The sequence below is a fragment of the Suricata suricatta genome, chromosome 16 (assembly GCF_006229205.1).
Source record: "Suricata suricatta isolate VVHF042 chromosome 16, meerkat_22Aug2017_6uvM2_HiC, whole genome shotgun sequence".
Lineage (NCBI taxonomy): Eukaryota > Metazoa > Chordata > Mammalia > Carnivora > Herpestidae > Suricata > Suricata suricatta.
The window spans coordinates 19,878,369-19,906,294 of NC_043715.1; the positions used below are offsets into that span (position 1 = coordinate 19,878,369).

The following is a 27,926-nucleotide window of genomic DNA, read 5'->3' on the forward strand; positions in this document are numbered from 1 at the left end:
GGCCCACTCTTCATGGATCCAGGACTGAAGAGAGAAAACATGGAAAGGGGAAGAAGCCTACTATGTGTCAGCCATGGCTTCCTGTCATTTAATGCTACCACTTTGCCTTGTGCAGTGAGCCTTTTATCTCCAGTTTTCAATGAGAAAAGAGAGGCTGAGAAAGACTGAATAATTTGCCTGATGCCTCACAGCTGGTAAGTGGCACGAGAAAAGGGAAATTGAATTAATATTTCAAATCTAAAATGGAGCTTCTCGGCTGGAACAGCAGGGCCCTGCCTCCACCTGAGCGATTGGTCTGCTCTCCCTGTGAAGGTGCACATTGTGGGCCATTCGGTCACCCCGGTGAACGCCCCCCGCACCCCCCTCCCCCCGCCAACTCTCCCTAACGGACAGAAAGCTACGGCCATAGTATACTGTGTTTCAGCATTTTCTTTTCACCTGTAGTGTTTGCAAAAGGCATCTCCATCTGCCCAGTCTTCTTCTTTTCAGCCCTGTCTAGTTATTTCGGGCAGCTGAGTTGAGTGATGGATGTTGGCAAACAGAGTGAAACTTTAGCATTCTCATGATCCCTCTTGCTTTCAGAATTAACCTCCCACTGGGTGCCGGACCCTACCTCTGATGCTTCTGGAGCTGTTCTGGTGGTCTGTTTTGAATCATTTTAGAAGTGGCAAGAGTATGTCTGGGGAGAATATTGGATGCTCTTCAGATTTATCCAGAGTCAAGACGGGTGTGAGGAAATTGCCTTCAAACATGGGTTTATGGCTCTAATGAGTTGGATCTGCAGTTCTTTTGTAACTCAGAAGTTCTCCATCCAGACTTTTGGATAGATGGGTTCAAGTGTTTGGACAGAATCAAGCTCTTTAATGGCAATCCATAGTTCCTTACAGAGAGCGAGCATAGGCATCTTACCAGCAAGTGCAGTATTAGATCCAGTGCCACCAAGAGTCCTGAGCAGAAGGGAAGCCAAGCCTTGAATCAAGTACACATCACATTTCTAACCTGCTGGCAGCCACAGTGGAAGTCAAGAGGCTCCGGGACTGGAGAACAAAACAAAACAAAACACCATAGAATTTTTCTTCTCTCTGAGAACAGCTGTATCCATCAGGCTGTCCACCTTAAAGTCAAATTGTTAAAAGTTAAACCTCTAAGATCTGATGGTCAGGGGCTGTCACAAGTTCGACCTTGGCTGGGTTACTTTTCCAATGTTCAGTTTCTTCATCTCTAACCTTATAGGGCCATGTGCTGATGAACTAAATAAAGCATGCAAAGTGCTGGACACAATGCTGAGCTCGGAATAAGCACCAGTCACTGTGAGCCACCCTCATCAGAGGCTGCTATTAATCATCTGTGTCCTTCTGGAGGAAAAACCTCCCACTGCAGGCTGAATTGAGGTTGATATTGGAGCTGTCCACTCCCAAATGGAAACTATGCTCCCCATCAGGGAAGATTTTTTTTCCATTCTTGGGGTAGGGTTTTCAGCCTAAGCCCTACTCTCGTAATGGCAGCCTGAATGTTCACTAGCATCTTAGAACATTAGAGAGTATGACTTATTCTTTTATTCCCCATCAATAAAATGAGGGTAATAATAACCCTTACCTTTTGTCGGCTGATGTTTAAAATGAGCTAATGTTGGTGAAAGCCCTTTGTAAATTACAAAGTGCGATAAAGTATGAATTATTATTGTGATTGCTCTATTCCAGGCAATTCATAAACAATGCAGAAAATTAAGGATGTGTACTACTGGCATTCAAGAAGCATTTATGCCTTTTTAAGTATATAGCTGCAAACTATCAGCAGATGGGTTTGACAATACAGTCTTCCGTCTGATTTAAATATTAGTAACCACCCACTGAGCGCGACTTTCTAGCAGGGACAATTCAGCAGATGCCAGCAGGCCGTGGGGCAGAATGGTTAGGGGAGACAGCTCTGGTTCCAAGGAGCTTGCATACCAGCAAGTGATGTGCTTTGTGACTTTGCCCTGAGTCCCCAAAAATCTTCTGAACCTCACTTCCCTCTCGTAAAATAGAGGCAGTAATACCACCTCACTGAATTGTGGTGAAGAGTAAGTGAGATAATGATCACAAAGCCCTGGATGTGTTACCTGGTACAGGGGACCTGGACATCGTCTCTTTGCAGTCCCCTTGCCCCTCTGATTGACAGATGTTCTCTTTTTCCCTGAAGGCCCCTCACTGAAATGCTAATCAGGGTTAGAGCCTAGGCCTTCAGCTGGGGTCCCAGCAGCCTCACTGAGGTCACTGCCACCTCAGCTCAGCAGCCCACCTCCCAGCACCTTACTGGCCTTGCTGACCTTCAGGCCTCCAAGGTCAGTTCCAGCATGGCCAGGTCTTTGCAGATTCCAGTGCCTCCTCTTGATAAATCTATATTGTGGGTGGTGGAGTCAGGGGAGGATGGAGTGGAAGACCACCCGTTAAAGCCAGTGTGAACGGCCTGAATTCCTAGTCATGTCTATCCAACTGTGAGGGGCCTATGTGGACTCCAAGGACCTGATGTTACCGGACAGCTCTATTTGGACGGTCCAGTTACAGTCACATCCACACTGTTTCACTGACAAGCAGAGAAATGTAAAACTGACCTTAACACTATTAAGTTCTGGAGGCCAAGGTTTTCATGTTGATAATAACAGGTGGTATTTATTGAGCACTTACTATTTGCCACACAGTGTCCATCATATTACAAGACTTATTTAATTAATTATTTATTTACTTAGAGCACAAGTGGGGGAGGGGTAGAGAGAGAGGGAGAGAGAATCTCAAGCAGGCTCTGTACTATCAGTATAGAGCCCTAATGGAGGGCTTGAACTCACTAACTGACCTCATGACCTGAACTCAAGTCAAGGGTCGGATATTTAACCAACTGAGCCATTCAGGTGCCCCAAGAATGATCTAATTTAATCCTCACAACAAGGCAAGGAGACATGTGCTATACCAGTGTCCCCGATTTTCACATGAGGCCATGAGATGAGGAAGAGTGGAGGTCAGCTTTAAACCCAGTGCTCCCGACAGTGGCAGTAGGGATACTGCATGGGAGAAATGTCCTGGAAGAAGGGTGGCAAGGGAAAACTAAGAAATCACCCAGTCCAGACTTCACTCTGCCCTTCCCCTACTGTGTTAGTGTCCTGGGGCTGCTGTAGTGATGAAGTATCACAAATGAGGTGGCTTAAACAACAACAAATCATCAGATCACAGTCCTGGATGCCAAAGAGTCCAAAATCAAGGTGTGGGCAAAGCTGACTTCTTCTAAGGAATGTCATACATTCCTCCTAGTTTCTGGCATCCTTCGGTATTCGTTGGGTTATAAACGGTATCCCCTACCCTGTGTTCAATTTTCCCATGTTTATAAGAATATTGATGACACTTGATCAGGGTCCAGCCGAATGACTTCATTTTAATTTCATCATTTGCAAAAAACATCTTTCCAAATAAGGTCACCTTCACAGGTGCTGGGGTTGGACTTCAACATCTTTTTGGGAGATGTAATTTGACCATAATACCATCCAAGCTCTGCTTCCCCCGTGCTCAATATCATGCCTCCCACTGGAGATAAGGTGGTGAAGGGAATACACATGATCCCCATTGTCATCATACCCACTGATGACACACTACTGGAGAATTTCTATCACTAGACCCTCTGGGTACTGCAGCCACACCTCTTACCCACAATTCCAAATGGCCCATCGACTGGGACAAGTGAATGTAGCTTTGTCACTCTGAGTAAATCTAAAGACAGCATAATTGGAGACAACGATTAATATCTGATTAACTTTATTTGCATGTGCACATGTCGAATTCATCCAATGCTTTGCAAAGTGACATGTGATTTCTTGAAGTCTAGAAGTGTTTTGTTGGATTTTCCCCCCTAGAGTACTGGTGGGTGTCATCATAGGCCTCCCAGACCAAGTGCTTTCAGTCGTTTTACCAGGGATGTACCACTTCTTAGATGGAAGAATGATTAGCCTTTGTTCTGTTTAATTAAGCCTCACTTAATGGGCAAACGTTTTCTTTAACAAGCTTGCTGTCACCTCTTCAGTTATTTAAGGCAGTTCACTTCACATCAGGGGGAAAAAAGAGAGAAAGGAAAAAAATTTCTCATTTGCTCAAACTCAATTGGTCTAAGGAGAAATGTGGCTGTCTGGAAGGTGCCTAATTGCCTCTGTGATGGTGCACTTCTTCTCTATTTAGTCCTAGGCTTCTTACTGAAACGCTAATCAGGGTTAGGTCTCACCTCTTGATGAATGATTCTGTAAAAACTTGATATTCCTCAGCTTAGCTAGAACGTCTGCGTGCAAGTGTAATGCCACTCCGACTGAATGGGGAGATAACTAATGCCCTTAATTTTGCAAAGATGGCTGTGATTTGGTACAGAGAGTGCAGATCAGGGGAAATCAGAATGAAATTAATTTCCTTCTTTGCAGAGGCACCACCTTGGTTATATCATGAGGCACTTTGCCTCGGCTGTTTATGCTGGGGATTTAGGGAATACTTAGCACGTGTACCTGGGCATATTTCCTATAGCTGGGGTCAGATTCAGGTTGTGTATGCCATTTTATCTGATGTCAGAACTTCAAGACTTAAGTTGTCTGATTTTGTTTCATTTGTCAAGTAGGAATGATTGTCCCTATGTCATAAGACTGTAAGCAGTATCGTTCTAGCTCAAGGGCTCACCTTATAGGAGCTTGGTATTTTTCCTTTCTCTCTATTCTCTGCACACCCCTCCAATAGCCCTTGATAATGGGACACAGGGTGTTGTTTTGGAATCCTCCCTCACCCCTGCCCACAGCAGTCAGGGACTCATTCTAAATCTGAGTCATAAGCTGCTTCTGAGTTCTAAGGTTTGACATTCCTGATGGAAAATGAATAACAGAAGCATATACCCATTTATTTTGTCTGAAGGACACCAAAATTAAGGACATGTGGCTATTTCTGCATGGGCGACTGACTTGCGACTGACTTTCACAATTTGCCTGCCGCAGGACAGTTATGGATCTAAGCATTGGCCAAAGCACAAATATTATTATTGCTAGTGGTCATTCGTGTATGTGAGGTCCACCGTCTGGCTACATTTCCTACCCCACCCTTCCCTTTCTTGAGCAGACTTTGTGCTTTTACAATCCTCGCTTCCGATCATACCTGAGCACAGACTTTCATTTCATGCCTTAGATCTTGGCTCCTGTTGTCCCCACTGCCTAGATTGCTTTTCCTACTCTTGAACAGCTCATCCATTCATAGATATTACTTTAAGACTTCATTCAGGTTTATCAAGTAGATCTTCCCTGAGCAACCACATCCTTGTACCCTTGTGCCCTGGCTTATGTGCTTTTCCCCTTGGCTTTCTCAACAACCAGTGCTCCCATCAAAGAACCTTTCATAACATGTTTACCATTTTCTGGGCTGCCTTGCAGCCTGATGCCACCACCATTATACTCTCGGTGACCTGAGGACCATGGCAGCATCTCTTTGTTGATTATCTCTGCTTAGCTCAACACCAGGTTCACAGTTCATGCTCTGGGTATGTTTTATGAATGTATCTTTATCAATTTTTTGTGTGTATGTGAACAGACATCTATGAGGGCTGCATTCTTGAAAGTTGCCTACTAATCAGGCATGGTGTATGCTCCTAATGTAAATGTTCTTGACTTCAAGACTTGGGTATTGGTTGTTTTCTGAGAACTAATGTCAACTCAAAGGATGAAAGAGAACATTATTCTTAATTCCTCAATCAATTATCACTGTAGATAATCCTTTCATCCTTAGGCCTTTTACATTGTAGGTTACCTGTCAATATCCAAGGGCCTATTCTATCTGCTCTAGGGAAATCAAAGATCCTTCCTTGGTTTTCTGTGACCTCAGTTATACTGCTGTTAAAGGTCCCAAACTGTCAACATTTCCCCAGATGTGATCTCTTCTGCTGAGTGATGCTGCTTCCCTGAGGACTAGGCTACAGCATTCTGAATTCGCAAAGAAGATATTTGGAGACAAAATGATTCTGGGATTTAGGATAAAAATAAGTTGGGGTTTGGAATTGATTTGCCTAGTCCAGTTTGTTTTATTTATTTTTAAGATGAATTTCCACTTTGTCAGACAAACATACAGGACTTCCAGCTAAATGTGAATGTCAGACAAAAACCAAATAATCGTTTTAATATAGGTACGTCCCCCTAAATTGTATATAACATACTTTTGCTAAGAACAAATGTTGTTTTTCTGAAATCCTAATTTAATTGGGTTTTATGTATTTTTATTTGCAAGATCTGACACCTCTAGTTCTCCCAAAAGTAAATGACATGGCTATTATGATCTTGACGTCATGGGAATGGTAAGGATTGAAACACAGACTTTCTGAGTCTCAAATGAGTATTCAGTCCTAAGTCATATGATTAGGAATGGAAATTTTCCTATTTTAGTACAAAGTGCCTTTTGCAAGCTTGTGATGATTATTCCTAGAAATCCATCTCATCTCTGCAAAGCAAGGGTTGGTTTAACATGGACTACAACTTAAGAGAAATGAGCCATATTAAGACAGCTTTAAAGGAATGTGTAATGTAATTTTGTCACTTTAGCATACCAGAAGCCTAGCTGCAAATCCCAGGTGAGTTCCCATTAAGGCTATGTCCTCTCTTTAAAAATGCAGATTTTTTTTGTTGTGTAAGATGTTGAGAAAAATGACAAAGGGATTGTTTTGAGGAGAACCAACCCACACAGTGGAATAAAGGCACACACTTTAAAATATTCATTTAGGTAGCATACATGATGTCCACTTGTCTTCAATATAAAATTTCAGTTCCCCATGCTTATTAAAGAGAACTGATATAAAAATTATTTAGCCAGTTATGAGTGAGAAAATTGCCACCATTCTGCTGTAATCTGAATCTCTCCTTTTTCTCATGATTTTCTTTTCTAAAATGGCTTCACTGGGAAAAAAAATCACCTGTTTATTACATTTTGCAGGAAAAAATGTATCTTTTTATGCTCACATTTAATCTCCCTGCCAAATTTGTGATTTGTAATTATTTGAAGAAGACTTTGCTTCTCTTAAATACGTTCAACGAAGTGTCCTTTTTTTTTTCTTTTAATTATGGCCCCAGGAACATTTTCTCTGGCTTATCATTTGGGTGCCATTGGTATTTATTTCACTGTGAATTTTCCCAAAGTGATACCTCTGTCCCTTCCTCATGTCAAAAAACCTATACTCTGCTTACTTTATGCTAGTATCATTTTTCATTTAGGACTTGATTTGAAAAGTCATTTCCTTTTTTGTGTGGAAACATAGTCACTGGGACACATCCATGTGTGCCCATTAAACTTTTGTTCCTCAGCAGCAAGATCTTAATGTTTACCCAAACACCGAGGGTTGGGTATCTGTTGGAGCCCATGCGCACACTAGTAAAATACTGACATAAGAAAATGACATAAATTATGTATCAACCAAAAGCTGGCTGAGTTCACTCTGCACAGGACAAAGGAGGCTTCGGCAGCACCTTACAAAGACTCAGCCCTAAGATCTGCTGGAATATCTCAGCTGCAGAGCGAGGAAGGGAAGCGAGGCAAGACATAAGCATGTGGGAGTGCCTTGGGGGGTGGGTAACTGGAACAATTCTAAGGCAGTAGAAACTATGAAGACCAGAGAGTCCTTGATCTGGGCTGGTGCAAAGAGGGTCCTTGTGGGTGAAGAGTAGTCAGTGCCAGAGATGCATAGATATAGGCAGGAGGCAGCGTCCTTTACTGTCTCCTCTGTCCAGATACAAGTGGGACTCAAAGGAGTAGGTAAAAGTGCCAGAGGCAGAGCAGGCTCCAGGGAGGAAAACCTGGCATGGCCTTGGCATTCCAGTTGGGCTTCTCAGTAGAAGAGTCACAGGGAGGACGAGACAGGAAGTTTCCCATGAAGTGAGGTATAAATCTGCCTTCAGAGAAGGGCTGAGGAGGAGGTGGTGGTGCCTTCCTCCCATACCAGGCAGAATTTTACCCATTTTCTATCCATCTAGGTCCTTTCTTCACGAAGTGGCTATGCCATTCTGAATATATCTTGACCTCCTTTGATGTTCATATTTATATTGATTTTAATGAGCTGATTTGATCTGGAGCTATTAGTTATTTTCTGAGTGTGTATATTTGTCAAATCAACTAGCTTTCAAATTCTGAATCTCCCCCCAACCCCTACCTTGTGAGTTCTGGGTAGGCTTAGTTAAAATGCTGGACTTGAGATCTGAAAATGCCTAGGTTTGGAAGAGATGGAAGATTGGAACTAAGACCTTGGAGGTGCAGAGGGCCTACGCCTGGCACACTCAGTGTCATGGTTAGATTAAGAACCAGGAATGGGCTATGAACCAGGAGTCCCAGCCATGTTTCTGTGGCCTCATGGGCAGACATCCTTGAGATGAAAGAGTGGGCATTGCCATCATGGATGCCTCACCAAGAAGGCAGTAATTCCTTGATGGCAGAGTTCATAACACAGAGCAATGGCTTTGTTGTTCCTTGTTCATCTGCTCCTTGATTGATTGAGGCAGCTGTGATCTAAGGGGCTTTCCCCTGTAGTGCCTGATGGCTCAGTCGTTTAAACATCATCTGATTCTTAATTTCAGCTCAGTTCATGATCTTATAGTTGTGAGACTGAGCCCCACATCAGGCTCTGTGCTGACATTATGGAGCCTCTTTGGGATTCTCCATTTCCTTCTTTCTCTGCTCCTCCTCTGCTTCTGTGCTCTCTCTCACTGTCTCTGTCTCTGTCTCTCTGTCTCAAAATAAATGAACTTTAAAAGGGCTTACCCTTACAGAGTGATTCTAGAGAGCACTTTCTGCCTTACCAGTGGTACCATGGATTGCAAATTTGCCCTTCCAGTAAAATGTTTTCAGAAAGAGGTACTTAGTCGATCGATGTAAGATGCCTGAAAGCAATGGCAAAACTTATTCCTGCCTGCACATGCTTCTCCTAGGGAGGCATGGAGAAACATTCAGTTGGACTTTGTCACATGGGTGCTCTATGTATTAAAGTTTTAATGATTTTGCTTGTTTATGCAGTTTAATAAAGAAACAAATGAAGAAAAGCAAACTAGTGTCACCTCCTTTCCTGTTGAAAATAGAACTGAAGACAGCTAGAATCTCCTTTGCAGTGTGGGTTTGAATTGACCAGTGGTGTGAGCTGTGGTTGGATAACAGCCACTCTTCCTGTCAGAGAATAATTCCGGGCCTCACCTTCATGCCCTCAGATGAAATATTGATGTGTGGGACTTGCCGCTACCACCATGTAACTCTTCCTTTCCTGAGCGACATAGTCACTCTTTTTAACAACGATTAGCTCATGAGATCTCACGGAGCTATTTCATGTTGAGCTGGCTCCTTTGTTAGAAGATATTTATTGTCTGGCTACCCTCCTATGGCTCCCTGCACCGCTTGCCTTTTATTCATCATTAGCACCTCCTTTGGAGGCTGAGCCACTGAAGGATGTAGAGCAAAATTTTGTTCTAACGTGGAAAACATTATGAAGGAGAGGTTTAAAAATCATGCTTCATTCATTCAAGGACTATTTGGAAGAGTGGGGCAGGCTGAAAAACATCTGGGGGAGGGGGGCGATTCCTCTAAGGAAGACAGCAAAGGACCCGGGGATGGTTGACCCTTGAGTGAAATACCCACTTTCTACAACTCCCAGTAACGTATGTGTTTCTTGAGGGCAAAGAACATGTTTCACTAAATTCACAGCATTTAACTACTGAAGAAATCCTAGTCTCCACAAATATTTCTTAAATGGTTGCCACATGGAGTGAAGTCTAGCTGAGTTCTGACCACCCCCAGAAATTAAAATGAAGACCTCCATAGTAGAATTATAGAGCAGTTCAACACAAAAGGTAATAGTCAAGAGCTTACAAATGGCCAAATCATAGTTTTGGTGCTAATTAGTCATATGAACTAAAGTCAGTGCCCTGAAAATGGAGTGCCCCAAGCCTGTTTCCTTATCTGGACAATGAATGCCATCACACAGAACTCCTGAGGATGCTGGAGAGAAAGAGGTGGGCAAGAATGTATGTAAAGCAGTGTGGCTGGGTGGCTCAGTCAGTTAAGTGTAGAACTTAAGCTCAGGTCATGATCTCTTGTGGGTTCAAGCACCACATCAGGCTCTGTGCTGGCAGCTCAAAGCCTGGAGCTTGCTTCAGATTCTGTGTCTCCTTCTCTTTTTGCCTTCCCTTGCTCGCTCACTCTCTATCTCTTAAAAATAAACATTAAAAAAATATATATATATGTGTGTGTGTATATAAATATATATACATATATATATATATATACATATATATACATATATATATATATATATGTAAAGCATTTAGCACAGTGCCTGCCACATGACAGGGGCTCAGTGACTCCCCCCCCCCCCCCCCCCCCCCCCCCCCCATCAAGTAGAGGCTGAATGGTGAATGAAGACTTCACTAGGATGGCCTCCTGGAACTTCTCCATCTGAGAAAGCCCATGACATCTCATGTGTCAAGTACCTGACAGCTTTGTCCAGACTCCCCATGATTGGTCCATTTCCATCCCTGATCAAGCATAATTGAAAGACCAACAGTCTCTGCAGAGGGCTGTCTGGCCTGTATTCCTAGTGAGTCCTGGGCTCTAATATATTTTCATAGCTTTTCTTGTAGGAATCAGCCATCCCTCTTCTTGCCACCACATACCATCACCAGCCAAGAGCTACACTGACCCAGGGGTCAGTATCCCCACAAGTCAGCCTTACTGGGTCCTTTTGAGTCCAGTAGCAATCAGAAAGAGTGCCTGCGTACGTGAAAGGAATCCATATACAGCATCTGACAGATTTTATATCTCTATCAAAGAAGACTGTAGTCACATCTACTTCCTGTAAGGGTAACAGGTCCTTGGCATTTGTTTATCTACAACCTACAAAGATAAGAAGAAGCCAAAACATTAAAGAGGACCCAAAAGAATGGAAGTTACCACTCCTACCAGCGTTCCATCATCTGCCTTCTCACCTAGGCCTTGAACATGGTGCTTTTCCTAAGAGCCCTCCCTACCTATTATCTCATTCTAGCCTAGAATGAACTTGGGGGCCATGGAGGTCAGACATCATTTGTCCTTTCTTTGTCCTCAGAGAAAACACACTCAGGGAATTGTCGGTTGGCCGTGGCCCCACAGTTCCCTGAGCTGGGGCCTCCTCCCTAACCCAGGAGGTCATGGGTGCTGAAGCAGCAATTCACTCAGCTGCAGACAGACAGAGACTGTGAGTCTGCTAGGTGTCAAGGTCTCAGAAGTGGTTTCTTTTCTTCCTTTATTGTTTTAAATGCACCCAAACTGCTTTTTGAGGACCATTTTGCTGAATCTGGCTGTACTTCTGTTTGCTGGGGGGCAACAGACTGTCCCCACCCATGCACAGCCCCTTTCCTCTTAATTTCTCTGGGCATCTCCCAGTCACCTTTAGCGAGCCCTCCATCGTTTCTAGCCCTGCATTTCACAGATAAGAAAACAGAGGTCTAGGCCACTGGACAGTGCACAGTGAATTTGTGGCAGACCTTTGAGTGCCTTCCCAGTATGTGTTCTTTGTATAACTTCATTCAACAGAGCTTTTATGGTTCAGATGAAGGTGTTTTAGAGCCTAAGGCCAACAGTCATTAAAGAACTTTTTTCAATGATAAAAATGACCCCTGAGCACTTGAAATAACACTAGGACATTGAGGAAGTGACTTTTTAGTTTTATTTAAATTAAATTTATGTAAACTTAAAAAGCCACACGTGCCTAGGTTGCCACCATATTGGAGAGGGGAGCTGCACCATAGCGGCTCGCACCTCAGATGTACCCCAGAGCCACCTGGGGAGCTTCAAATATACTGATTCCTGACTTTCATGGATTTTGACTGGTGTTGAGTGCAGCCTGATCAATGGGATTTTTAAGACCCTCTAGGGGCGCCTGGGTGGCTCAGTCGGTTAAGCCTCCGGCTCCGGCTCAGGTCAGATCTCACGTTCGTGGGTTCGAGCCCCGCGTCGGGCTCTGTGCTGACAGCTCAGCGCCTGGAGCCTGCTTCCGGTTCTGTGTCTCCCTCTCTCTCTGACCCTCCCCCTCTCATGCTCTGTCTTGCACTGTATCAAAAATAAATAAAACATTAAAAAAAAAAAGACCCTCTAGTTAATTCTAGTGTGCAATCACGTTCTAGGGACACTGATCTAAACACTAAGTTCCCTAACAGACAGAGTCCATGTCAGCCATACACATTACTCAGTTGCAAGGAATTCAATGTCCCCAAATCCTAGAGAACTCTGTATATCTTGGGGAAGAGGAAGGCATAATCATGGACAAAAACTAACAGAAGTGCCCTTATTGTTTGAAAGGACAATGTAGTCTGAAGGAGTAGAAATGGTCACTTCTACCTGAGGGAGTTAGAAGAGGCAGTCTCTATGGTAATGATTCTGGTAATGAATTATAAATAAGGTACATTTTTTTTCCCAGAAATGCATTTGTAGCAATAGATGTTTCTGCCAGGCAAGTCAAAACTCACGTCTGTAATTCACAATAGGATTAACCTGGGATTATGGAAAATCTAATTAAGTGAACCATATTATCTGAGACCCACAAAAGACACTTAACGTTGCCTTTGAAAGTCCTGTCTGTCTGAAAGTGTTAGGCATATGCTTCAGAAAATGCTCTGCACATGTACAAGGCACTTGACTGGTTTGCTGTATCCCATTACTTTTCTTTTATGCTTAACTTAAAAAAAATCCCATTACTTTTGATAAATGGCATTAATACATCTGAAAAGAAAGAATTGGGCTTCAAAGATTGGATTTTTTGAAACTACAATGAGATCATTATGAGGCTATTGTTGGTGTCTGCTTTCTAAAAATAAGGGGGGGAGGAGAAAACTTTCTGTGGTATTTGTAGAGATACAAAACAAACAAAAAAAAAGCATTTAAAAATGTGGCAGACTTTAGTCTACCCTTAGTGTGATAGCATGGTTCGGGGAGGTACATTAGAAAGGACCTCCAGGACAGCCCACCCGCACTCTGCTCAGAGTCAGGCTTCTGGTAATTGGAAGCAGCTTGACTTTCTGCATTCCACAGTTCTGCTCAGAGGCTGATTACACTGGAGCCATGCGTGTGGACCACAGTGGATTGGGGTCACGGGCTGGATGTTGCAGGATTCCGAAGACCCTCGGCAGTGGTGATTTGAGGCACTCTCTCCCCTTGTTTTCGTTAATGATTTCCAAAAACAACCCCACATCAAGCCCGTGTCAGTTATTAAGACCACCTTGGGATAATTCCTCCTCTTGCTGTTTATACTTTAAAAAAACAGTCTTTGTGGAAAGCGTTTCTCTGCGGATTTCACCGATCATATGCAAGTTGTTTTCCCTTCCCTCTTCCTGCTCTCCACTGCTGGTCCTTGAAGAGAGCACCTGGGTCCTTACTTATGAATGTCTTTACCCTTGTAGAATGTGGACTGTTTGTTTCCATAATAGTAGTTTGTAAGGAAGGACTGCTTTTAAGCTGGGTTTGGGGGAGGCAAGAGGGCAGGGGAGATGCTGAATAAATTATCTTCCACCCTTTGCTTCCCCTTTCCTTTTTCCTCTACACAGTGAGGACTTTAGGTTTGGTTTACTTTGTTTTTTGTTATTTTGCACAAGTTTCCTTGCATTTCTGTGTCTCCCTTTTCCTATTTGTCCACTGAAGGAAGACCAAGAGTGGAAGGTCTAAGGGAGGTTTCATCCAGTTCTGAGATTCTAGCCTTGAATAATACAGCAGAATGCCCAGACTGGAAACAGAAATAGTAACATTGTAATATCTGCTCTTGGAAGAACTCAGAAACCTCACTCCACTCTGCAACTTCCCATGTGAGCATCAGACCCCTGGCTTCACTTAATATATTTAAACACATGCATGCTCTTTATCCCCAAACGGCTCCCTCCCCTAATGAGGCCAGGAACAGCGGCACTAGCTTCAGACGATAGCCTCAGCCTCTGTCCTTTTCAGGGTGCCCAGTTCCCGAGGCCCTCCACATCAGCGTGGTTTCTCTATCCGAGGCTTATGTTTCCGGTCTGGAACCTTGTTACCTCTCACCTGAACCACCGTGATGAATCCAGGAAGGCTGTTGACCACGTGTCCTTCTCTCTCCAGATAGGCTAGAATCCTCTACTGCGCTGTCCTCACTGGTAGCCACTAACCACATAAGGCTATTGAGCTCTTGAAATGTGGCTAGGCCAGAATAGAGATGTGCTGTAAGTTTAAAATACACACTGAGTTTTAAAGACTTAGGACCAAAAACAAACTAACAAACCAAAAAACGAAAACACCAAATAATTGGGAATGGTATGTACAAAATATCCAAATAAATCATATGTTTATTATGTATTGAAATGATACCATTTGGAGCGCATTGGATCAAATAAAACATATTGTTAAAATTAATGTACCCATTTTTTTAACTTTTAAAATGCCGCGTCTAGAGGCACCTGGGTGACTCAGTTGGTTAAGCATCCAAGTCTTGATTTCGGCACAGGTCATGATCTTAAAGCCCCAGGTTGGACTCTGCTGACAGCTCAGAACCAGCTTGCTATTCTCTCTCTCCCTCTCTTTCTGCTCCTCCCCTGCTCGTACTGCCTCTCTCTTGATCTCTCAAAATAAATAAACATTAACAAAAATGTAGAATCAGGAACATTTAAAATTATACATGTGATTCATATTGTATTTCTATTGGACAACATTGGTCTACTTATCTCATTTCTCTCATTTATTTGTATCATTATATTTAACAATTCCTGTTATAAGTATTATTTTGTATATCTCCTCTTAATGGACAGCTTCTTAGAGCCTTCCGTAGGGCTTGCATGTTTTGCATATTGTATGTATATTTTATGTCCTATCAGTGTATCTAGGTCTTAAAGTACATATTTAGGAATTCTTGTTGAATGAAAAAGCCTCCTAATTTATCCTCTTGATCACCTGCAGTGGGCCAGGATTCTCTCCTTTCACTTTAAGTCTTCCTCTGAGGTCGGTCCTTGTGTTTTCACATTTTCAAAATGGCGGCACGGCGACTCATGGAGGCTGTGTCCTACACCTAGTGAACAAGCAGTAACTCTTGAGCTCTAACCCTCCAACCCCATTTGATTCCTGAGCCCTTGCTCTTAACAATTGTGTCAGAACTCCTGGTTCTCAAGTCAGTTTCTCCCATATACCTCTGACAGCTCAGATTCCATCAATCCCTGGATCAGAGTTTTTAATGGATTCCCATTGCCCATTAGGTGAAGTTTTGATTCCTAATGCTTCAACTCAACGCCTGGCATGTTAACGGGGGTCTGCTCTGCCTAGTCCCAGAGGACGCCACTGCTCTTATATCTGCTGCAAGTTCAGCCTCCTGGAGATATGCATGGAATAGTCCTGCCAACTAGGACCCAGACTTGCTAAATGAGGTGAAACCTCCATGCAGGGAAAGTTGCTGTGTCTCAGGACAGACTCCCAGGATCCGGGAGGCATGGAAGAACTTTATAGACTATTGCCAGCCTCTTGTTTTATAGGAAGGAGAAAGTTAGCCTCAGATGAAGAATCTTTTTTGTTTTTGTAAGTTTACACAATTGTTCAGTGGCAGAACCTTTGCTAGAACAGAAGTGTCTTGACTTTTGTTGTCAAGGCATACCTATGGCCCCACTGTTTCCTGGATATTCAGAAATGAAGAAGGCATTTCTACGTATAAACAAATGATCTCCATAGCTACAGTACTAATGATCTCCATAGCTACAGTACTTCGCCCTTTATCCGAAGAACCACCTAACTCTTTCCTCTTGATTACTGTAGTTTGTTAGGTTTGTTGTCTGAGGATAAAAGAAAGCATTCAAGTTAGCACACTATAGGAGGCCTATTATTATTTGATGTATGGAAACTCTGGAACAGAAGATCCGTAGGGTGGGGTCCATGGAGACAGCAGTTGGAGAGCAGTCCTTAATTGCCAAGGTTTTCAAAGAATGGGGCCATGCCTTGTGCCATGTACATGGCTTGGGGACCAGAGACCAAGTGTGTTTCTATTTGGTTACTAACTGGCTTGCTCATAACTTTGATTTCACTGAAACTGTAGCCATGGATGATGGCTACTCCCCCCTCCCCTGCCTCTGGCACCCAACTAGAAACATTTCAATCAGCCATAACTCAAGATGGGCATGGAGGCTTCATATGTTGGAGGCTGTGGACATAGGTGATTACTTGGAAGAAGCTAGAGTGGATAAGCACTAGAAGACCCGGATGATATGGTACCAGCAGACCAGAATGATATGGAGTGGACAAATACTAGAAGACAGAGTGATATCAGCAGAGATGTGCTTCCCAGTTCCTTGGTGTTTGTGGACATAAGTCTGGTTTGTACAGATCCCATTATCCCATTGTCCATCTCTTTAGACAACTGTCTCACTGTTGTTTGGATACAATCTACAGATTAGAAACACACAGCAGCCTACAGATCCCTGGTGTCCAACCCATGCCTGGCACTATGACACATTATTGCTGAATGAAGGAACTGATAAAGTTTTATAGATATTTACAGCTCTGAGACAAAAGAGAAATTTACATACAGGCCTTTGCTACCACAAATGAAATTACATTATGTTGAGCATCTGTTTATCATTGCCATTTTTGCCCTAATTTTCCCTCAGGTATTTTAGCTCATGCAAGAAAAAAAAAGAAAGAAAATAAGATCTTTCTTTCCACACATTCGTATACAGTGTTTATTCGCAGTCTGAGATGACACAGCTGACATGACTTCCTGTATGTGTTGATATATTTTATTCATCTTAATGATTAACATTTTAAAATATTACAGTGAGAAAAAGATTGTCTTAAGGATTGAGTAGAACACAAATAATAAGTTCTTCATTACATACTTTGTATTTAATCATCTTATTAATGTAAGTTTACTTAATTATTTGAAGAGATAAGTAAATAATCACAGAATGATTCTACATATTTGGGGTCTGGGAACGTAAATTGGATTCCTGTAATTCTTTGTGGACATGAGAGCCTGAAAATATAAAAGCTGATTGTACTTACTTTAAAAATAAATGAAATTCACATGTAACAGACTATTTTCAACATCAAATACAAGTTTGGAGCTGAGATGAATCTTGAAGACATATCCTGCAATCTTGTTATACTAAAATGAGGAACATGGACTCCCAGAGTAGGGAGTCAGGTAAAGTCAGAGCATGGGTTTTGCTGTCATATAAACTTGAATTTGAAATGCTGCCTTGTTAGTGATTTGAGGGTGTCCCCTTGGGTGATTTACTCAACCACTCTGAGCCTCACTTTCCTTATAGATAAAATTTGGGTGATACTTACATCCAGGTTGTGGTAAATATACAATTAAGCGGTACGTACAAAGCCTTGAGTATCTTGCCCAGCACTAGAAAAATCAAGCCCCTGTTAAGGATAATCCCTACTATCATTATCTAATTTTATATAGCCCATAACTGATGGAACCAGGATGTGGACCCAGGTCTGCCCAACACCAGGCAGTGAGTGATCTTTTCACTTTCAAAGCTGACAATCATGCGGTTCTCTATTTCTCTAGAAGAAGAGAATCAGGCTTAAACATTGCAGCAGTTTTAAAATGTCCATTCGCCCCTAGATAACATTACGATCATGGATAAGGGGTCCTCTTTGCTGCATACTTTGACGTTTGAATTTGGTATTAGAGCATGGAGCTACAATGACCCTTTTGCAGTCTTTGCTGTGTGTTTTGCACCTAAGCAGAAGTGATTATTATCCCAAGCTCATGCTTTGCTCCAAGTGTAGAAATCAGGGAAGAAGAAATATGATTCAGTAGTTCTTACAATACTTTCTCTTCCCATTCTCTGTGATTTCCACAGACATGGCATAATTCCTGTGATTTGATTTGAAACTAGAGACCAGCTCAGTGCTGAGTGATGAGATCTGAACGGGGAATAAAATATGCTTGAATTAATTTGCATAATAGAATCCGATTGGTTACAAAGCTGTGTTTGTTGAAGTGGAGAGCAGAGCCCTGGAGCTCCCCCTGCAAGGGGACCCTGCACAGGCAGAATGGAGTTTTGAGTTCTGGTGTGGGCCTCGATAATATTCTTAATGTAATGATAACCTGTCTTTAACTGTAAATTGGCTCCCTGGAAATGAAAAGAACAGGTCAGACTGTCTGATCCTTCCAGCTCTATGGGGAGGAGAAAGCTGAAAAACCAAAGCTGCTTGCTTTCTGCTAAGCACTTCCGTCTTTCTTTCTCTACCCGATAACAATTTCCAGCAGGAGTCCAAATATACTTAAACACCCGTATATGTCATTTTCTTTTACGGAGACAAAAGCAGGCACAGCAAGACAGTTTTATGCTCAAGGCGCAGTAGCTTACGCCGGGCTATCTGCTCTCAAGATAGAGGGGCAAGCCTTCCACTTAGAGCTGGTGGTTTTGCAAATCCATTTTCCTGTCATGTTATTACTCCTGTGACTTTCAACAACATTTATTTTTCCTTCTAAGCAATATGCTCCCACCGTAAAGTACAGTTCTCCTATATGTTTTAGTGGAACCCCAATGTTTAGACATCCTGGTAAACTGCTAAAAAGTGCTTTAATGGAAGGACTGTTGGAGAATCGCCTTGGGGGTCTTTATTAACACCAATGAGAACATTGATATATTTCCCTAATTATTACTGATGTCAAGGTCTTCTTAGGAGGGCAGCCTCCTATTAATTTTCATGTGTGATACTGGCAAAGTCTCTACCATTGATTACATCAATCAGATCTCTAGATTTTAGAAGCATTTCTTCAAGGAAAAAAATGAATCTCCTTGAACATACTTTTTAAAAGCATACATTTAGAAATTCTGAAACAGAGCATTTAAAAATAGAAAGCAAAGATTAACTTTTGTGTAATGTGTTGTTTAAGGACCTGGTTGTACTGTGCTATTGATGGACTGATGTAATTACTTCCTGTTCGACTTCACTTTGGTCACTGCTATAAAATGCTTTATCTTCCTCTTCCCGTTTTGGTTTTAGTATTTTAGTCACCCCCAGTGCCACGAAAACTTAAATTATTATCACTGTAAGACTATTCTGTGTGTATCAGAATGTGTGTCTATGTTTGATCTGCAGCTTTCTCTTCTTTGAAGGGCGATATGGGGCACAGGATTGTAGGGGAGAAGGATGCAGATCTTGGAGCCAAATATCCAGGGTACGGGTCCCAGCTCCTCTACTTGGTGGTTCTGTAACCATGGGCAAATTACTAAATCTTGCTATACCTCACACTGCTTACCTATAAAATGGGAAGGGCAATAATACTATTTTGTTGAGTTATTGTGAAAATTTGATGACTCAACTCATGGAAAGCACTTAGAAGAGTATTAGGTAGATAATAACCCTGTACAAATATTCACTTTTATTACTATTTTTATCAGAGTCATATTGTTAGTATATACCAAGTTCTAGTGTTGGTGAACTTCAGGTGCCTGCTAGCTTTCAGTATCCATACCACAGTAGCCACATCATTTCCTTTGGAATTCAGACCCAACCAATGGTGGGAGTTGGTATTGTTCATGGGTTACACAGACTCCAGAGCCAGATGGCGTGTGTTCAGATCCCAGCTCTGCTCTCTCCCAGAAGCATAGCCTCACACAAATGGCTTAATTTATACAGGCCCCAGCTTCCTCATCCTTTATAATAAGAATAGTCATAGTACCTATTCATAAGTTTGTTAGAGAAATAAATGGCTGAATTCCTATTTGTAAAGTTTTTAGAATAGTAGCTAGAAAAAGCTTTTACTAAGTGAATTTTCATTCTGAAAATGAGTATATTTTTTAAAATTATGTCTTAAAATTCATCTTATACATGCCTGAGGCTAATACTTAAAATAACTTTACATATTATATTTAGATAAAAGCACCTTGAAATAATGGGTTTAATGAATTACTTTTATGTATTTTAATTTAGAAGTATTTATTTATTTTTGAGAGAGAGAGCGCGAGAGAGCAAGCGCACACATGTATGGGAGGGGCTGGGGCGGGGGGGACAGAAGATTCCAAGAGCGGGCTCTGTGCTGACAGCAGAGAGAGAGCCCAATGAGGGGCTGGAAGCCATGAAGCATGACACCCTGACCTGAACTGAAGTTGGACACTCAACTGACTGCGCCACCCAGGTGCATCTCGATGAGTTACTTTAATTTTCTTTTACTATTTTTTTAAACATTTAGTTATTTTTGAGAGACGGAGAGACAGAACCTGGGTGGAGAAGGGGCAGAGAGGGAGGGAACACAGAATCCAAAGCAGGCTCCAGTCTTTGAGCTGTCAGTACAGAGCCCGACATGGGGCCTCAAACCCATGAACTGTGAGATCATGACCTGAGGCAAAGTCAATTGAGCCACTCACGTGCCCCTCAAAGAGTTACTTTTAAAAACAAGTTGTTTTTGTTATTCTTTCCATGAGAAGAAAATAGATAATTTCATCTTCTCAGTAGTGGGTTTGTTGTTTATTGGTCATGTGGAAACTCTTAAATTCATTAGTACCAAGCTAGAATTCTTTTATCAAGGGAAAAGAGTTGTCATCTAGTTTTAACACTTCTGGTGTCAGAAATAATTGTGCTTTACAGCAAAATGGCAGCCAGAAGAAAGAGGTGCAGAAATATGAACTTTAATTAAACTCTTTCTTTCAAATATACTTCACAGTTTATATGCAAGAATAATTTAGCACCATGTGAATGAACACTTAATACTTGGCATGGTGTAAAATAGGCAGGGATCCTGTCACACCATATGGTCTTTTCTGTTCCTTCTTAAGATTCTATGACGGCTGTATTAAGTTTACACTTGAAGTATGTGGCTCAAATCAAATGCTCAACTTTTATTGATGGCTTGTTGTCAAAAATACAGGCACTGGACCTATAATCATGTATAAGGTATAATCCCAACCATGAAGATGCATCCAGTTTAGTAAGGAGACAGTGTCTGAATCAGAAGAAATCCCCAACAATCTCTCACTGGAGCTCCAACCATGAATATGAAACTGGAAGCCATTTGTAGAAAATGTAACCCAACAGCTTCATTTTAGGGAGAATCTACTAATGCGGGAATGAGAAGATTCCATGACAAGCTACTGGCAGATTCTCAACGATATATCTGGCTTCCTGACTTAAACTCAGGGATCTTTCTGTTGCTTCACAAGGACTCATTTTGTGATCTAAATGCTCCTAGGTCCCTATCTTTGCTTTTTCCACACAGTCAGTTTGGATCGCAAGAAACAGAATTTGATGTATTATTAATACGCCCAAGTCTGAGGCTGAAGCTGTTAAATGATGACACTGCCTTTTCAGTCTTTCTCTCTCTTCCGCACAGCCTTTCACATACCCTGAAATGCCTGTCTACAACAAATATTGGACTCCGTATTCCTTGAAAAGAGACCAACAGAATATATCAGACCATATACTGGGGGCAGTGATGGATACCTGAAAGCCTAGACATAGTTTCCCACATTACAAAGGAGGCAGAGCGGCTTGGGTTGGTAAGGTCAAAGGCCATCAGAAGGGACGATGTTCTGCTCCAACAAATTAGAACTCCACCAATTCCTTTATTTTCTAGACTACTAAGACCACATGGCCATGGTATCCCCATGCAATTCTTATTCCTCAATTGCTCTCTTAGAGAAAAGCACCTCACCATCCTTTTCTGGCCATCTCAATCTGTAAAGCAAGAGCACCTCCTTCTACTGAATGAGACCTGTGCAGGGTTGGACTGTGGCACTCTAGGAGGAGAAGAAGAGACCTGGTGTGTGCCCCACTCTGTATGCAGCCCCATATGTGTGCAGCAATTCTTGTCATCCCCATTGTTGAGATAAGACCGCTCCCAGAGGCTCAGAGTACCTGGCTGAAATGCTCAAGGTCGTCTATATTATAAGATATAGAAGTGGTATTCCAACCCGGATCTATCTGATCTCCAAATCTAGGTACATTCCACTATGTCAAGGTTCAGGATGCTTCCTTTCTGTTCTCTTCCCCTCCCCTCCCCCACTACTACCACTATATTCATACTGGACAGCTAAGAATTAACTTTTTTTTTTTTTCAACAATGTTCAACAAGCTCACCAGTTTCATTTAGACCCATTAGTGCTAAAATGAAGTGTCACCGTCAGTATCAGTGTGTTACCCTGAGTACCCAACCATCTTCTGTGAGTCACCTCCTTCAGTGGGGGGCGTGGTACTGGGAATTGCCTAGCTCTTGGGAGGTAGGGTTTCAGCTGGAGTTTGGGTAGCACACCAAAAGAAGGGGATAATTGTCCAGAAGAAAATGCAGGGTGCTAGAAATAGAAAGGGGAACAAGCAAGAGGGAGTTTCAAAGGGGATAATTAAGTTTCCAGCCCCGGCAAGCCTAAGTCTAGTGAAGAAGTCCAGGAACCCAAGGCAGGAGTTAAGGACCAGAGTGACTGGAGGTCAGAAACCCACCAGGGGTGTGGAAGGCTCATCTTTCTACTGATTAGTAGCTGAGCCATTGCTGAGTGACAGGAACAAGATCTTTGGAGTAGTCAGTGGGGGTGTTCTTGTATTTTGCATCTCCTGGTTGGGAAAAGTTTATAAAGTATCTTTTTTTAAGACTTCCAGGTAAAGAAAGGATCTTCAGCTTCTTGGGTAGACCTTTGATCAAATAAGAACAAATCTGGTTTATTAAATTGACTCTATAACATTCATTGAGCCACCAATGAGAACCTGACTGACTATTTCATTGACAAGTGTTTTAGTGACCATGCATGATTTCTCAGGATCTGCCCCAACCTCCTTTCTCTGGCAGAGTCCATTGCTGCCTTTCTCCTTCCTTATACTGTACAGTTATGCTGAGCAGTGTTGGGACATGCTGTGCTTATGAAGAGCTCCGGGCTTTGGTCATGCTATTTCTCCTGTGTGGCCAACAGATCCACTTCCTTTTGATCAAAGTCACTCACTTGTGGGTGAAGCACAGCAGCCTGCACTCCAAGAGTCTCCCATAACTGCCCTCACCCTCTGCCATCTCCACCCTCAATCCCCGTGGATTAGTTATTCCTCTCCCATAAACCCCCATAGTTTCCTGATTATGCAAACATGCCCTAGCAGAACTGTGATCAATAATAATAATAACATAAATATGGAGTGCTTGCTGTGTACCAGATAATGTGCTCAGAGATTTAGAGGCATTAGTCATTTAATCCCTGTGTCAACCTTGCTGTGAGGACAATTAGCATCCCCATTTCATAAATGAGCAAGCTGGGCGTAAAGAGCTGGGGTTTACCCCAGACCTGTAGCTAGTCAGTGCTAAAACTGACCTGAGACCCTGGCAGCTAGCTTCCACAGCCCACGTGTCCATCCTCGTGTAGACCTTGAGGGATTTCTTTGTGTGTTTATCCCACCCGCCACATGACAGGCTGCAAGAGAGAGCAGGGACTACTTCTTACTCAGCCTGCCTCCTCACTACCCAGAACGAAGTGCTCCTGTGGCCCAGTGTTTATGGGATGGGATTGGAATGAATTGGCGATGGAGCCCGCAGCTAATGTGACCTTTCTTTCTGCCTGCAGAAGCCGACTGGGGAAGTGGGCAGCCCTGACGTGATGTGCTCAGCCAGCAGAGACATTCCATTCCGAGAGAGGTCTGCCTGACACTTTCTGGGAGGCCGCCATCAGCCAGGCCGCCACAGGGTTGGTGAAGGGGTGACAGCCGCGTTCTCCCGTGCCTACCACGTAACCAAAAAATGAAGGAGCACTACTGTTTACAAGCCGCGCTGGTGTGCCTGGGTGTGTTGTGCCACAGCCAGGCCTTCACCACCGAGCGGCGGAGCCACTTGCGACCCTCGTTCCACGGGCACCATGAGAAGGGCAAGGAGGGGCAGGTGCTGCAGCGCTCCAAGAGAGGCTGGGTCTGGAACCAGTTCTTCGTGATCGAGGAGTACACTGGGCCTGACCCCGTGCTCGTGGGCAGGGTAAGGCTGCTGCTCTGCAGCGTTTGTCTCTCTGCACCGTTCTGATAGGAGGGGATAGCCACACACACACACACACACACACACACACACACACAAAATCTCAGTGGGAAAACAATCATGGCACTTCAGTAAAAAACATGAAATCAAGGTTTAAACAGCCTGGGTTTAAAAATGGGTGCCTGGGTGGTTCAGTCGGTTCAGCATCTGACTCAGGCTCAGGTGATGATCTCATAATTCATGAGTTCGAGCCCCATGTCGGGCTCTGTGCCAAAAGCTCAGAGCCTGGAGCCTGCTTTGGATTCTGTGTCCTCATCTTTCTCTGTCCCTCTCCTTCTCCTTCTCTCTCTCTCTCTCTCTCTCTCTCTCTCTCTCTCTCGTAAAAACAAACATTAAAAATAAATAAATAGCCTTTCAGACCTTTTTGTTTTTCAATTCATAGACATCCATGTTAAGAACACTTACATTTTCCATTGACCTCCATTTTGAATGGCTACACAAGAGTCTACTGAATTAACTGTTATTTATTGGCCCGTTCTCCAACATTTCCCACCCACACCCTATCCTCACTCAGGTGCCCTTCTCTACTCTTTATGAGAGCTTGCCTTTCTGTGTTACACGTGTTCATTTGTTCATCAGTCTCCCTCACTGGACCAGCCCAGTGTCCTGTGTCCCGAGGTTCTGGTACTAAGCCCAGTTTTGGGGAAACCTATGTAAATATTTGATGAGACTAATGGATGTGTCTTAAGAAAGGCTGAGATTTTATCCATTTCAGCTTAGGGACTGCAAAACCCAGTTAGGATGAATTAAAGGTCATAGCAGTAGTCATACTCTGCATTCTTTTTGTACTCCTCCAAAATAGTGCAAGAGTAGAAAGTCCAAACTATGTTAAAAACATTTATTGGCCATTATCATTTGTGATAAAACATGCAACCATCTTTAAGAGAGGATAGTGACATTAACTGCAAAGAGATAAGTATTCATCTATATAAGAATGATCACCTACTATGCTTAAGGAAAGAGCTAAGCAAATGGTAAACTAGCAAAAAATAGTCCCTGACCTCAAAGAGTTCAGAGGTTAGTAAAAAAGCACAGTTATCTATGCAATTAAATTAAAAAAAAAAACACAAAAACTAAAACTAAAATAAAGACTAGGATTATGAAGAAATTCACCAGAAGTGATTGTACATTTACATGGTAATATTTGGGAGGGATGAAGGAAGCTTTCATAAAGAAATGATAATAACTTGTAACTTAGGAGATGAGTAGCAGGTATCCAGCAGAGGGGGGAAAGGACGCGACTGGATCTGGAGGGTGCTAATTTCTGAGGCTTGTATATTCCAAGGAGTTATTTCAGTTGCTCTTTGACATGAGAGCAGTAATCCATATTTATGTAATTGACATATTTGGAAGAGGTTCATAGTAGCATCTCAATAATGTTCAAGGTTGGGAAAGTGCCCTTTCAAAGCAATGTATCAAAGGAGTTTCATTCATGTATACCCAAAAACGGAAAGATTATATTCAAAATAGAAGCAGTCTTGGGAAATGGGAACCCAGGGAAATGATTGGCATGTGAATTCCCTACGTGAGGAGATGGGCTCTGTGCCCAGAGAGGAAGATGAGGCTTCAGTCACGTCAGGGGCTGTGCAGCTTGAACAGCATGGAGAACTGTGCGCATGGATTTTTCTGAGAATATAGAACCTTCGCCTTGAGGACTTTCTCAGTAGAGAACAGTGTGTGTGTTAGGGTGGAGGAATGTAGGAGAGACAGGACCTGGAGAGCCATTTCCTTACTGGGATGGAGAAAGGACAAACTCACTAAAAGGGAGCATAGGACAAAACATGGAGAAAAGAAAGCAGTGAGTAGGCTTTCAAATCTTGGCACATGAGATTGTGAGATTTCCGATTGGAGGGAGGAAGAAGGAAAAAAAAGTGGCTGTGTCCCATAGATCTTCCTTTTGAGATAATGTGGAGATATATATGTGGAGGGAATAGACCAGATGACCTTTGATTTGACAACATTCAAGGTTGAGCACTTTACGATGCTCTGAACAAGTAGAATTTGGCAAGCGACAGACTTTCAGATTTCTTGCAGGAAGCACAGTCTGTGTCATGCTGTGCCCTGCAGAGGGGGACGCCATCCGTCTTTGGCATTAGGCATTGGCTGCATATGCCACAGCAGCTGGGTCCCCTGATTGGATGGAATAGTTTCCCAAACTGCTTTTTGTGTCAAACCTAACAAATAGTGTTGTCAGTTGTATAGGTCATCTTTGTTGGAGAGAGAAAAAGAAAGAATTTATATCCAACTTTCAAATCCAAAAACAAAGTAGAGAAAAATAATGAGTGCTATATTTTTACATTTTTGCAGTGATTTGGTTGATCACGAACTAGAATCTGTTTAAGTCTCAAGAAACTTGCCAAGCTCACATGGACTACATGAAAGCCCAGAGAAAACTTCCCTTTTAAACACTCCCCTTAAAATAAGCACTTATTTCCTTGTTTTTCATTCACAAGACTGAGCCCCTAACTTTTGCCAGGTCTCAGGCAGAAAAAAACGAGCAAATACAAACTGTCTGGGGGGTTGGGGAGAAAGCCAGCGGAATGGCAGCAGGGATCCTGCCCTCACTGTGAAATTGTATGAAGATTGGAGCAATTCTGCTCATCCTTTAGAGGCCACTAAATAGCTTCGTATTATACTCACAAACTGCCTCATTCATCAGAAATGTATCAGCCATCATTTCATGACAACACATAGCTTGTTTTGAATAATGAATTCTGAAGGAAAGCATGTTTTTTTTTAATTTTCCTGAGAAACCCTGAACTAAAATCAAAATCGTCTTAGTGATTTGTACCTCCAGGTATTCCCCTGAGCCGAAATATTTGGTGTTTCACCGAGGTGCTGCAAATCAATTATTTTTTTTTCGGGGGAGAGGGATTTAAACAATACAAGCATCTTTAAAAAGCACTGTGTTCTATCTTGCTTTGTGATTCGGAACAAGCTCACGAGGTCTTGTTTCCCTAACAATAATAATTAAAATGGTATTATTAATAATATGGCATTACTAATAATATCGGTGTGAAAATGTCATTGCTCATCAATATTATTATCAATGCCATTTGAATACACTTTTTGGTTTATACTGGGTTTTCTTACATAGTAGGTGGAAACAAGAGCTTTTTAGCTACGTGGCTAGCCTTGAAGCCTATGAGAATGGTCAAAGCAATGCTTGTCTCTTCCCACAAAGCTCATAATGAGGGCAGAGGTACTTAAGATGAAAGCTTCAGACATTGAGATGACGTCAATTGGAGGGAAGGAATTCACTGCTCCAGGAAAATCAGACATGGTCTTTGAGTGAGTTCCATGCTATGAGACACAGAGCCGAGTCCAGGCACAGGATGGGTAGTGTGGCTAGCAGGACAATGCCCTGGTCCGTCCAGTGTGGATTTAGGCAAGGAACGTCATTTCTCTGGGCTCTGTCAAAGGTGGGGGAAAACCTAAAGATATGTAAGACTCTCCCAATAGTCCAAGACGCTTCATATTTATCAACCCATCCCACCCGCCTCATGCCGACGATCAGCATGAGAGCGTCCTCCAGGCAGCCCACATCCCCAGACCCTCATACCTCGTGCGCCTCACAGAGGGTCTCCTGGAAAGCTCTGATCAATGAACTGCTTGCAGTAACAAAAGCGTGGAAACAACCTCAGTGTCCTTTGGAAGAGTACAGCTAAAATGAGATGGTAGCATCCGTGCGGTGGAAGTTGATCTATATGTAGGGGTCCGGAAGTTCACCTGAAGTTACAGCTAGAGGCAAACAGAGGTAGAGAGTGATGTGGCACCAAGGCACTGAACTGCATGAAAATAAACGAGGACACTGATGTATCTGCACAGAAACTCTAGCATATGCATAAACTGTATCTTAGAGGATTCACAGGAAACTGGTAACAACTGTTGTGTCTGAGCAGAGACACTGAAGGAGTGGGAATCAGAACTGA

At 42.7% G+C, this 27,926-nt stretch overlaps 1 protein-coding gene and 1 long non-coding RNA gene across 4 annotated transcripts in view; one reads left to right on the forward strand and one right to left on the reverse strand.

Moving 5' to 3' along the window:
- Nucleotides 1-27,926, forward strand: part of CDH11 (cadherin 11) — a 204,898-nt gene that overhangs the window by 80,383 nt on the left and 96,589 nt on the right. For both annotated transcript variants that reach the window (XM_029925553.1, XM_029925552.1), the window contains exon 3: nucleotides 23,537-23,937. In XM_029925553.1, coding sequence (XP_029781413.1) covers nucleotides 23,710-23,937 — 228 coding nt within the window. In that variant the 5' untranslated portion in view covers nucleotides 23,537-23,709. The remainder of the gene's footprint in view (nucleotides 1-23,536; nucleotides 23,938-27,926) is intronic.
- LOC115280568 lies at nucleotides 916-27,702 on the reverse strand. 2 transcript variants are annotated; one of them, XR_003903844.1, is made up of 3 exons: nucleotides 27,557-27,702; nucleotides 14,064-14,219; nucleotides 916-1,037 (listed from the first exon to the last, which is right to left on the reverse strand). It is a non-coding gene; the product is annotated as an uncharacterized LOC115280568 (long non-coding RNA). The 2 variants fall into 2 exon arrangements; XR_003903845.1 differs by lacking the exon at nucleotides 916-1,037 and adding an exon at nucleotides 10,826-10,898.